At 39.2% G+C, this 12,555-nt stretch overlaps 1 protein-coding gene across 6 annotated transcripts in view; it reads left to right on the top strand.

The window, feature by feature from the left end:
- Positions 1-7,619: 7,619 nt before the first annotated feature.
- Positions 7,620-12,555, top strand: part of RBMS1 (RNA binding motif single stranded interacting protein 1) — a 197,669-nt gene continuing 192,733 nt past the window's right edge. Inside the window, exon 1 of one of the 6 annotated variants that reach the window (XM_081052672.1) lies at positions 7,620-8,247. In XM_081052672.1, the coding sequence (XP_080908798.1) occupies positions 8,173-8,247 (75 nt within the window). In that variant the 5' untranslated portion in view covers positions 7,620-8,172. The remainder of the gene's footprint in view (positions 8,248-12,555) is intronic. The other 5 variants (XM_081052670.1, XM_081052656.1, XM_081052667.1 and 2 more) reach the window with 5 other exon arrangements.

Here is a 12,555-nt window from a genome sequence, read left to right as displayed (position 1 = left end):
ATTTTTAACTTGTCATAAAGAACTACCTCAAGCCAAATATCAAATATCTCTGAACCTTATTTTTTTCAAACGTAAAACAACTAATGAAAATTAATACATTTATAGTGCTTACTCTTGTGCCAGGCTGTGTTTTAAATGCTTTACATATATTAACTCATTGAATCCCCTCAACAACCACATTTTACATTTTCCTAGCGAGAGAGTGGAATAGCCAGCTTTAAACTCAGGTAGTCAGACTCCAGAGTCTGTGCCTTTATTAACAATATCTGTAAAGGCAATGGAAGGATTTCAGTGAGGGTCAAATGAGGTAACTTATGTGAGAGGGTTTTGTCAGCTAAAAAGTAATTACAATGTTAAAACAATTTTCAAAGTTAATTGTGATGGCAATGATGATGATAAAGTCCAGATAACACTACAGGAAATCTTAAGAACAAAAACAAAGTATTGCTGAGAATTTAACTCTAATTTAGATTTGGAAAGTTTATGAGTGCTAAAGATGCTAACAATGATGCTTTCTTTATACGTTCTTTCTTTTTCCTCCAGCTTTCTAATTCTACGATAGCATCAATTAACAGACTTACCAATGCCTTCCATTGTAGGTATGATAATCTTGGTTAATAATCTATAATGCCACAGAATCCATGCCCTGATGGGTGAAAATTAATAGAATTTATAATCTTGGGTTTTTATTTTTATTCAATATTTGTATTGATCTGGAAACACGTTATATCTTTTCATTTCAGTGCTGCTTTGAAGAGTATGTGTGCATATACAATATATATGTATATGTAATATATTATATATATTATACATGCACACTCTTCAGTTTAAATCTCAGCTTTTAGAACATTGTTCCATCTCATTTTAAAATACTTTTCAAAGAAGTCTTTAATAGCTAAGAATTGAAACTTCTAGATCTTTACCTTTAAGATTGCTGTTTTGAAAGAAGTGAGAAAAGGTAAAAAGTTCTCTTTGACTCTTCCTTAACTTTTGAAAATGTTGTTATTTTGTGCTTTGATGCCATCAAAGGTTATAATAATGCTTATCAGCAACCTGTTTACAAATACATTCATAGGATCAGCTAATGAGTACAAACAATGGAAGCATGGCAGAGTTTATGTCTTTATTTGCTTTCTGGAGGTTATCAACAAACAGTGCCTTGCATGTTGATGGTGCTTACTAAATGCCCGTTGGATGAATGAATTAGTTACCAAATTGTTTCACTCATCCATTTGTGCAGATGGTCATCTGGTCAGTTAGGGTATGGTGATGAAGAGGTGAAACTTAATTTTGGACCATTCATCTGAATCAGCAGTGATGGGGGTGGTGGGGTGGGAATTAATGTATATCCTTAATGGTCAACTGAGGCCTTAGTTCCACCACATTCTTAGAGAGCAGCATCCAACTCCAAGCATTACTTGCTTAATTTAGGACATAGTAGTCCACCATCAATATGATTAAGTATTCACTGTGACTGAGTTTCTCAATTTTAGTCCTCATTAATAAATGTATCAAAAAAATTTTAAGTCATGTATGCTTTGTGTCTATTTCATTTCTTGGTGGAATGTTTTCTAGAGTTTAGTACCTACTGTTTGAAATTTGTGTTCCTTTGATTGGCCTAAAAGACACTGGGGCAGGAAGGGATGAGTGTGTGGTCATTACACAGTCACTAATTCCAAACTGGAACGGAACTTGGAGCATTTAAACAGCATTGCATACCATGAATTCTGGAGGATGCCTAGTCTTGACACTTTTCTACCTGCCTCCAATGACTTTGCACACTAGTTGGTATTCGGAGAGAGTTTCAGACTGTGTACTGTGGGAGAGGCATGCAATCCAACCTGGTAGCTGAAGGAAGTCTTGATGGAGCTGAGTCTTAAGGAAAGAGTAAGAGCGGACCATGTGAAGAAAGGTGAAAGGTGCTGTAGGCAGGTGGACCAGAAAAAGTCCAAGCTAGTCGGAGTTGTTATATGATGAGGGTTGGGAGGAGCCGTCATAGAGGGGAGGAAAGAAGTACAAGCCAAGAGGTAAGGTAATGGAAGGAAATGAATCTGGATAACGGGAAGGGTTTGGTCAGGAAGGGAGTTATGAACGGTAATAAAAAGTGTGAACTAAACAGTGCTTTTCAAACTCTGGTAGGGGATAGGGACACATTCTGAGAATTTCTAAATTTGTGTTTCATTTGGATAAAAACAACGTTTAAGTATATCACTACTTATAAAGATAATAAGATTTTAGTTTCTTTAGACAGGGCTCCACAAAATATGGCCTGAGGATAAATATCTCAGGAACATCAGATTAGAAGTTTTATACATAACCTTCCCTAAAGACTGTAAAACAATTCTATATTTATGACAGAACTTCATTGTAAATTATAACCACTTGTTCCCTTTCATCTCCATTCTTATTTGTTTAACCATGTAACAACTCCAACATACAGGCAGATACCAGCCACAATCACACCTTACAAAAACTATCTAGCCTTTCTGACTTAAGTGTTCCAGTGACTGTATTACAGATATCATCTACTTACCTAGAGTGGAAGTAAAAATACTCAACCATCAGTAATTCTCCAAGTTCTGCATTCAGTCTTTCTACTGAATCTAAATCCCATTTCCGATTCACTGATACCCATTTCTAACTCACTGATTCTCTAGGCTTTTTGTAGCAACATTTCTAACTTTATCCTTCAATTATTTCAATACTCCTAGGCAGATGGCAACAGAACAAAGGCATTAATCAATGCTAATTTGTTTGGTCCACTCCTGATTAACTGTAATAGAAAAGTTTACCTTTAGTTATAATTGAAACCAGATTGGAGATCTTGGATGGGACAATTTGTGCCTCAAAGTCTTTAACTTGCTACGGCTTCTACAGGGACACAACCCCCTACCTTTCACCTCATACCAGGTTCTAATGGCCGACCCATTCCCATTCATCATGTTTCCTCCAAGTGGTTTTCCCTACTGAAAATGTCTCACCTAACTCCCACCAAGCTACTCTCCTCCCATTATCCTGTTGCTTTCTTCAGAGAGTTTATCACAAGTTCTTATTACGAGAGAGACAGTCTCACTAGATCATAAACTCTGTGCAGACAAATACGAAGTCAAATGTATTCCCAATGTCCTGCACATAGAGGTTGCTTCTTAAATGTTGGTGAAGGCACAAATGTATAACTTCTATTGCGGAAAAATCATTCAATGGCTCACACTCTCCTAGGAGTCATTTTGGCAAAAGTTTCATTACGAATCTTTTGTGAACTTCTTCCTTCAAATGTGATAAGCATGAAAAACACATTTTAAAGAATTTGTTGGTATTTAAACAAATTTTTTAAGAGCAAGCTGATATGGATTTCTTTAGAGAAACAGCTAATTCAGGCTTGAACATGAACTGCATAGAACCTGGGACAATCTTATGCCAGAAGGCAAAAAAACCTACAAAAGACTATTGGGATCTAAAAAAAAGACATGGGAGCCAATTCAAAGGATCTCCCGTCGGCTGAAGATGGGACAATCTGAGCATCAACAAGAATAATGACTGTGATGGATTGAAATAAATCAAATATATGAAAATGCACACGTTCAGAATGTTACTTAAAACTGGTTAGCTTTGGAGTTTCTCCTATGGCATCAACTCATTATTCTGAAAATTGGTAAATGGGGAAATTTATTGTGTTTTTCCTGTGCTAGCTGTATTTCAAGTTAACTAAAGACTTGAAGGGAGAAAGTTCTTCTCCATAGACAATTTCCAACTAACAAGTGCAGAAGAAATGACAAAATTATAAAACCCACAATTTTGTAAACTGTAATGAAATAATGGATTGAGGTAACACTCATGAAAGACTGTTAAAACCATGGACATTTTTAATGGATAAATCAGACCACTATTGAATTTTCGGTACATCTTAACATTAAAAGTGAGACAACCAGTCATTATGTGTCTCCTGATGTGGTGGGAAGCACATCATATCTTCATATCTCCTGGCATGTGTGTACAGCGCCATCTATGAAGTATTCTTTGCCAAAAAAGTGAACCTGCATGTAATTAAACCTCTAGAACTAACCATCACTTTTAATGATACCATAAGGTTGTAATCAGCCACGTGGGAAATTCTATAGGACAAGTGACCTGATTTCTTTAACAAATAAATAGCAATTTAAGAAATGAGTGGGGTGAACTTTTATATATTAAAAGGGGCTTAGGAGATATATCAGTCAAATTTAATATATGGGCATTGTTTCATCCTGATTTAAACGAATGAACTACAAAAAGTGATTTTTAGATAATGGGAGAAAAATGAACAAGAACTGGGTATTAGTTGATCTTAACAAATTATTGTCAATTTTGTTAGATGTGATCATGATATCGTGTTTTTAAAAAGTTCTTATTTGTTAGATATTAACATACTTGCAGGTACAATGGTACGATGTTTGGGATTTGCTTTAAAAACTCCAGAAAAATAAAAATGTGTGTCTGTGTGTGTGTATGAAACACGAATGACAACATGTTAATACATGCAGAAGCTGGGTGTTAGGAAGAGAGGGGTCATTATTTTAGTCTCTCCACTTTCGTATTTGAAAGTGATCACGATTAAAATTAAAAGCTGACTTTCATTTTAAAAATGTGTTAGCATAAGTTACAGCAAATGTACAGAAGAGTCTATGAACCACTTAAAGAAAAATATTGAAATGTATTTTTTGTATCCATAACCCAGTGCAAAACATGAAGCACTATCATCTCTACAAGTCCCCTTCCGTACCTCTCTGAACGTCTCCCTTCTCCCGCAGAAATAACCACTAGTTTGAATTTTGTGTTACAATCCCCTTAATTTTTCTTTATGGTTTTTTTTTACTGCTCCTGTAGTTTTACACAACTGATGGTTTAGTTATTTTTTGTTTTTCGACTTCATACAAATGAAATCATGCTTTATGTTGACTGTTTCTTCAACATCAATTTCAAAATGATCCATGGTGATGCTTTCAGCTGTAGTTTATTCATTTCACTGCTGCAAAGTGTTCTATTGTATGCATAGACTACAGCCTTTTTATCTGTTTTACAGTCGACAGACATTTGAGTTATTTTCAGTATATTGTGAATATTCCTGTACACCTCTCTTAGTGCCCATATAGAAGAAATTCTTTGAGGTATATACCCACAAGTAGAATTACTGTGTCATAGCATACGTGCAAACGAAATTGGGTAATGTCGAACTGTTTTCAAAGAGGTGGTTGTACCCATGTACACTTCATCCAGTAAACAGTGTTTTTGAGATTTCCCCCTTTCATACATCTTCACCCACTCTTAATATTTTCAGAGTTCTTATTTTTTGCCAGTCCGAGGATTGTGAAATGGTGTCTTATTTTAATTTGCATGTCCTTTAATACTGAGTATGAGCGTCATTTCATATGTTACACTTGTGCTTCCTCCTCTGTCAAATAGTCATTCTTTTGCTCATATTCTAACAAGTTGTTTTTCTTTCCCTTATTGATTTCAAGGAGTTCTTTATATATTCTGTATATTAACTTTTTGTAGTTCTACGGATTACAAATAACTATGTTGTGGCTTGCTTTTTCACTTTCTTATAGAATCCTTTGATATATTAGTGTTCTGAATTTTAATATAGTCAAATTGATCAGTCTTGCACTCTTGGTCACCTTATTAAAGAATCTTTTTCTACCTCAAGGCTATAAAGACATTTCCCTATGTGGTCTTCTAACAGCTTTATAGTTCTGTTTTTTACATCTAGGTCTTTAATTCACTTGAACTTTTTCATCCCCTTTTGTGAGACAGGGCTCCAATTTCATTTTTTCCACATAAATAGCCAATTGACCCAGAATTATTTATTGAAAAGCTCATTCTTTCTCCACTGCTCTGCAATGGTATTGCTCTGCAATACCAACTCAGTCATAAATCAAGTGTCTACATAATTGTGGGTGTGCTTCTGAGCTCTCTAAAACAGGCTGAGTTTTCATCACCCAGAAAAAAATTAGAACAGTCTAAGTTTGGTAATTTCCCTTATCATCTCAAGCCTAGAACTTCTGAGGTTGTTCTTAACTTGTTCCCTTCCTTCAGTCACTTCTCTAAACCATCATTTCTAGTCCTCCTAGGTTCTTAAAGCACAAGTCAGTTTGTGTCAGTTCTCTGCTCAAAAGCATTAAAGGGTCCCACAAGGAAACAACATAAAGAACTATTTTAAGTTCCCCTAGGAGACAGTTAATCACTCCAACCTTCAGACTAACATTAACCTCAACAGTGCCCAGGATGTAGCAGAAGCTCAGTAACAACTAGTGTCCATACAGCATTTCACATAGATTAACAGTTTTGTTTGTTTTGAAGAGAACGTGATTTGCCACCTGGCATATCCAAAATGTTCTCATACGAACTTATTTATTTTGTTTTGTCAAAATGTATAACCTAAAAATTTGTCTAAATCATATAAAGATTATAAAGGTTTTAGGTCACTAATCTCGTGTTTGAAACTATCTTACTAAACCTGGTTTGACATGTAGTCATATAAAAATGTACTGTTTAACAAAATCATGCATTCCATTTGTTTGATTTACCTTTGTGCTGTTAAAGAAAACAGACTCTGAAAACCAAAATGACAAGACAAAGTAATCAAGGTCTTTTTAATAACAAATGACTTTTTCATTTCATTTTATTAGATGTGCAAGAACTCCAAGGTGGAGGTGCTTTCTTACTTATCCTATTTTACACGTTGGTATTATCTCTTTTGGAGCTAGAATATAAAAGTCTTCTGCAGGCAGGTTCAGGGACTAATTAACTCCATTAAATTACATCCAGTTATGGAGTGAACTGAACCACTGCTGTCTAGAGCTGTGACAATTAGGAGATGGAGAGAGGCAAAAAGAGAGAGATTGATTTTATATGTCACTGAAGCACACTGCAACAATATGCCAGCGTGACTTTCAAAATGGCCTTAAAATATTCCAAACTCAGGGAGTTTCCTTGCTCCTGAGTGGGAGTTGACAGACTGTCTGGCAGCATTAGAAAGAGGCAGAGAAAAGCTGATGTCTATATTGTGTCCTCTAATAATAACATTCTGGCTTTTAGCGACATCTCCCCTTTAGAAGGATCCCTCTGTTCTGAGGTGTGTGTGTGTGTGTGTGTGTGTGTGTGTGTGTGTGTGTGTGTACGCGCGCGCGCCCGCTACCGCGCGCGCAAGCTTTGCCTCCCCTTGTGCAGAGGGCATAATTTCACCTTTCACATCTGGGAAAACCAAACCGAAGGACACTAATCCTCCCAAGGTCACCTAGAAAATCAGTGTGGTGGCCTGGGGGGTGGGGGCGGGGAAAACCAAACCCAGGTGTCCCGACTCCAGCCTTGTGGTTGGGCACTAAACCATTTTCCTTCCCTTGAGGAAAAAAACAAAAACAAAAACAAAAACAAAAAACACTGGGCGAAGGGGAAGTGAGAGATTACTCAGATTTCCTCATCTTTCCCTTTCCCTCCCATCCCCCTTACGGAGATATAAACTCAGGAAAGCAAACGAGGTGTCCACTCTGCAGTTCTTAAGCTGGGTCCCTCATGTCCACCCCCACCCTCTCACCCCGACACAAAGCGATTCCGGCTCCCGAGGTTCCTGCGCGTCCTACCGCGAGCCTGGGAGGTGAGGAGTGGTGAAAACTCAGCCCTCACCTCCAGCGGGTCCCGGCTCCGCGGCGCCCAAGCCCCGCCCCCGCCCGCCCTTCCCCCACGGCCTCGGCACGCCTGCCCCTCTCCCCTCTCCCAATCCGGCGCACCCACCCCAGATGCCGCCTGGCACCGATCGCAGCCGCCGCCGCCGCCGCACTTTCCACTTGTATTGATTACCTCCCAGCCCCGCTCAGCCTGCTCGTTAGAGCGGAGCGGAGCGGCCAGCGCGCCAGCCCTTGGCAGCCCCGCAGCAGTCGGGCTCCGGGAGGCAACTCCTTGGGAGCGCCCTGTCCCGGGTGCCCTCTGCGCTCTGCAGTGTCTTTCTCTCTGCCTGGGAGGAGGAGGAGGAGAAGCAGGAGGAGGAGGAGGAGGACGTCTTGTCCCGGCTGGGAGGTGGAGCAGCGGCCGCCGCCGCCGCCGCCGCCGCCGCCGCCGGAAAGGGAGAGGCAGGAGAGATCGCGACTTGGAAACCCCAAAGTGCCCGCGACCCTGCGCGGCAGGCTTCCTTCCAGCTTCATGGGCAAAGTGTGGAAACAGCAGATGTACCCTCAGTACGCCACCTACTACTACCCCCAATATCTTCAAGCCAAGGTAAAGGGGCGCCGGGGGCGCGCGCGGCTCGGGCCCGGGGAGGGGCGCGCGGCGGGCCCCCGCTGCCCCCCGCGGAGTTGATGGAAGGTTGCTAACTATAGCGCTGGCCTGGGCAGAGCCGGGCGGCGCGCGGGGCGGCGGCGGCCGGGGGAGCGGAGTGCGGGGATCGGGTTACAGAAAGCCGCGGGGGGAGAGACTAGACAGGAAAGAGCCGCCAGCCCCTTCCTGGCCCGGGAGGTGGGGAGGGTCGCGGGGCCGAGCGGCGCCCCTCGCGGAGCCCCGACGCCTGGGGCCCGCGGCAGGACCCACTGGCGGCGCGGCTTTCCGACCCCTTCTCCTGGGCCTCGCCCTGCGAGCAGTAACTCGCGTCTTCCCTCGCAGTGGCGCGGAGCCTCCAGTCCCCTGGGGACGCCCCTCAGCCTCTGCGCGCGCGATGGCTGGGGCTTGCGGGGGTGGGGGGACGGGACGTTTTCCTCCCCGCCTCCGGTCCTGCGCGCCGCCCCTCTCCTTGATCTTTGTGGCACTTCACCTGGTTACTGATTTCTACTTTTACGCTGGTGTTTTGGGTAGAAAAGTGGCCAAAGTTCACTCAGCGTTCATTGATGTCCCTTTTTTTTAATCTTCTCTGTAGCTTTTGCGAAGGAGGGACAATGGGCAGATTTCAGTGCAGAGAAAGAAGTGACTGTTTCTAAACTAAGTAGTTTAGAAAAATACTACCATTTATGTTTATCACCGATCGAGTTCCAGTGGTGCCTTCTCAAAAGTGGCCTTGGCATACTCTTAGGTAACACAGCTGATGACACGTAGCCATGCAAATTGCGACTGGCTTTCTAGGGACCCTGGGTTCTTGATTATTGGGCCTATCTTATTTTTACAAGAACTGAATGCCTCCTGAACTCATTAAAAATTGTATATTGGACCCACGAAGAGTGAGGATTTCACTGCTTTAGGAGCTTATTCCATGGTTTAGGAAGGTGGAAGTTGGATGCACCAGCGTTCTCCAGCAATTAGCATCAATTATCACGGCTCCAGGTGCCCTTTCTAGATCACACAAGAGTCAGGTATGGATGCAGTGCCTCAACTTTCTTTGGGAGGTTGTAATCATGCCCTGCTTGGTTGCAGAGGACATTTCTGGCCTGATGCAAAGAATCTCTGATTCAACCTTGATAAGCTTACAGTGTGTGTGGTCCATGTTAAGGCACCTACAGCACAGCTCTGTATTTGTCCGTGTAAAAATCACACTTGTCAGCATAGAGACCAGAAATTTCCTAGCACGCAAGGGCCTCATTTTCACTCATCCCAATTCTTATTTTACTTTGGGTCGCCAGAAAGCAGCAAGATGGTAGCAGCAAGGATACCCATTATTTATTTCTGTGTTGTCCCCATAAATTTGTTTTCAGGAACTGGAGGGAGTTGCATATTTTTTTGTGAGCTACATTGTAAATATAAGTTGTCTAAAGAATTTTGAGGCATAATCAATGCACTGCCTTTTAGATGTCATATATGTTTAATGCACTTGTTTAAATTATGCAGCATTGGGTGGCTAAAGGACAGCCTATTCAACACTTAACTGTATGAATAATAAATACATACACTCAGGTGAAGAAGGAAAAAAGGCCATGGTTCTACAGGCATATTCACCTTAGTAATTTTTATGTACCATTAGTAAGTTAGAAACCAAGTACATAGAATTTAATATAGCTAATGCAACGCCATTTGGCTCTTTTTGCCCGGTAAATAATTGAAGAGAGAGACAAACGGCAAGAGCCTGCTCTAGTAATTAGGGTCGGATCCCAGAAAGCTTTAGGGCCCATTTTCTGAAAGTGTGCTTCCTGCATAAAGCATTTAATATTGATTTGTGTTACAGTAAATGACATTCTCAAAACATATCTTGCTGTTTCTACTATGAAATCTGAAATCCTATTACTCTGCATCTCTTTGTTTCCAGAGAAGGACACACATACTCACTTGACCTATATAACATTGTATTAAAGTTTGATAATTAAATCTAAATTCCCTATTGTAAAGTATCTTGATTATCTCACTAAGAGGCGTCTCTTAAAATGTAAAGTGACTAGGTGCAGATTTTTGATAAGCACAGTTCGGAACATGTTAGCCCCCCTTTTTTTCTCCCTTACGTATCTGCTGGTAACATGGTAGTGAGAGTAATTAAAAATAATAGTGTCTTCATTTGATTTGTAGTTAGTTTAAAAGCAAGTGTGGCCTAATCTACCTAAAGAGTTAATAAACTCACTTAGAATCTGTTGTCTACAGTGATGATCTTGCCTGTGTGTGCGTGTGTTTTAACCTTCTCGAAGTATGGGATAGAAAACATCACTGTTTAAAGTACAGTGATGCGTTAGCTAGTCCGAGTTGTTTTGAAACTTCTGTTTGGAAGCTGTATCAAAACTGAAGAATGACACGGTCGTTTACAAAGTGATGTTTGACTTAAACTTGTGATTAAGAGATGGGAATGTGATTTTTTTTAAATTGAGGAAGAATAAGCAGATGGGATTTCTTTTCATCAGAAGGAAGAGACACCAATTGACATGGCACTTAAAAAGAGTTTTGTTGCTATACTTTTAAAAGTTAACATGTGTCAAATTATTCTTTTTGTGTTAATCATCCAATCAGTCTGTTTTGGAGAATTTATTTAGTAATTTTTCTCCATAAAAACGTATTAGTTACTTCCACATTTTATTAGCCACAATAAAAAAATCTACAGAGCTGTATTACGGTGTGTGACCATGTTGGTATGCTTTCTGCTTTGACAGAAAGAGAAACTCTTTAGAAATAGGAATACAGCTATATTAACATAAATTTAAGGATGCTTGTGGAAGGACATGGGTGGAAATGAAGGAGATTGTGAATTTTTCATAATACCTTAGTGTAGAGCAACATAGATTTCAAGTAACCTGATTTTACATGCCTGTTGGATTTTTTGTATTTCTCTGTCAAGATGGTCTTATCATAGCAGGTTCTTTTTATCACCTGACACATTCATTCTAAGATATAGTTTGATATATCTTCATACTCGTACTATATAGGAGTACATATTGTTCTGAATTATATACAATGACGTGCTATATTATGAAAAATTACAGTTAGTGTCCACTTTGAAGATACACAGAAGAAAATTTTGATCATTTAATGTATTTTGTTCTAAAGATTTGTATTGCTCATTTTCAAACAATGGCTGTATTAATTTCACTTGTTATAAAGGCAGCCCTTAAATCATGGTCTGTTTATTTCAAAGATACTACAACCTACCTTACTGCTAATGCATGCATGCAAATATTTATGGGTATTGAAATAATTATTCTATTTCTTTCGAAGAAAGGAAAAGAATATTTTTTATATAGTTAGCTAATATTTTGTACCAACTAAAAGCAATTTAATGCATTTGTGATCTTTATTCATAGTTATCCAGACATGTTTCTATAAAATATATATCATAGTAAAAGCTTGATTTTAAAGTTTTTATGTATACAACAGTATTATTTTCTATACTAAAGAAATGTTTGTTTCTAAAACAAAGTTTGTTTTAAAGCCAATTTTTGTGGAAGTGTATGCCAAAGAACATATCTGAACCAAGCTTCAAAATCTGGAAAATAAAGAGTATAATTTAAAATTCTGTTAATAAAGTCTACTAGAACAAAACAGTTTTTCTGAATTGAAGTTTTGGGTGCGGTAACATTTTGTTGAATTCCTTAACTTTTACTTAGTTGTAGCTAAATGAATAGTGTGTCAATCTGGTTCTCCAGGAATTAGGAATCATGATTTGATACAAGGAACCACTGAGCATTTTAAGGTGACTTGGAGGTACAGAGGCATGATATTCAGACTTGGGGTGGTTTATGTCTTAAGAAGTAACCACATTTATGAGGTGAAAAAAGTTTGCTTACATGTATCAATAAAGTACATGTAAAGTACATGTAAGTTTGCTTACATGTATCAATAAAGCAATATTTTACATAGTGCATACGCCTAATTTCCTTAGGTGAGTGGGATATTGTGGCTAGCTGGAAGACTCAAGGTCATGGATTTGTTAAAATGAAGATGCATTGTAATATTCAAGATGCAATATTGTAGCGCCTTCCTCTTAGAGACCTATTTCTTTTGAATTGCCCATAATATATATATCTATAGATATATATATACCTATAGATATATATACACACACATATATATGTATATATATGTGTATATATATATATATATACATATATATATATATATATGTATTTTTATGTTGGGAGCCAAATCTTAAGCTACTAGAAGGGAAAAGGAACAGAGACATAGGAAAGT

The sequence above is a fragment of the Rhinolophus hipposideros genome (assembly GCF_964194185.1).
Source record: "Rhinolophus hipposideros genome assembly, chromosome: 6".
In the NCBI taxonomy this organism is placed as follows: domain Eukaryota; kingdom Metazoa; phylum Chordata; class Mammalia; order Chiroptera; family Rhinolophidae; genus Rhinolophus; species Rhinolophus hipposideros.
The sequence above is the reverse complement of the archived record's forward strand: the minus strand, read 5'-3'. Positions and strand labels throughout refer to the sequence as shown.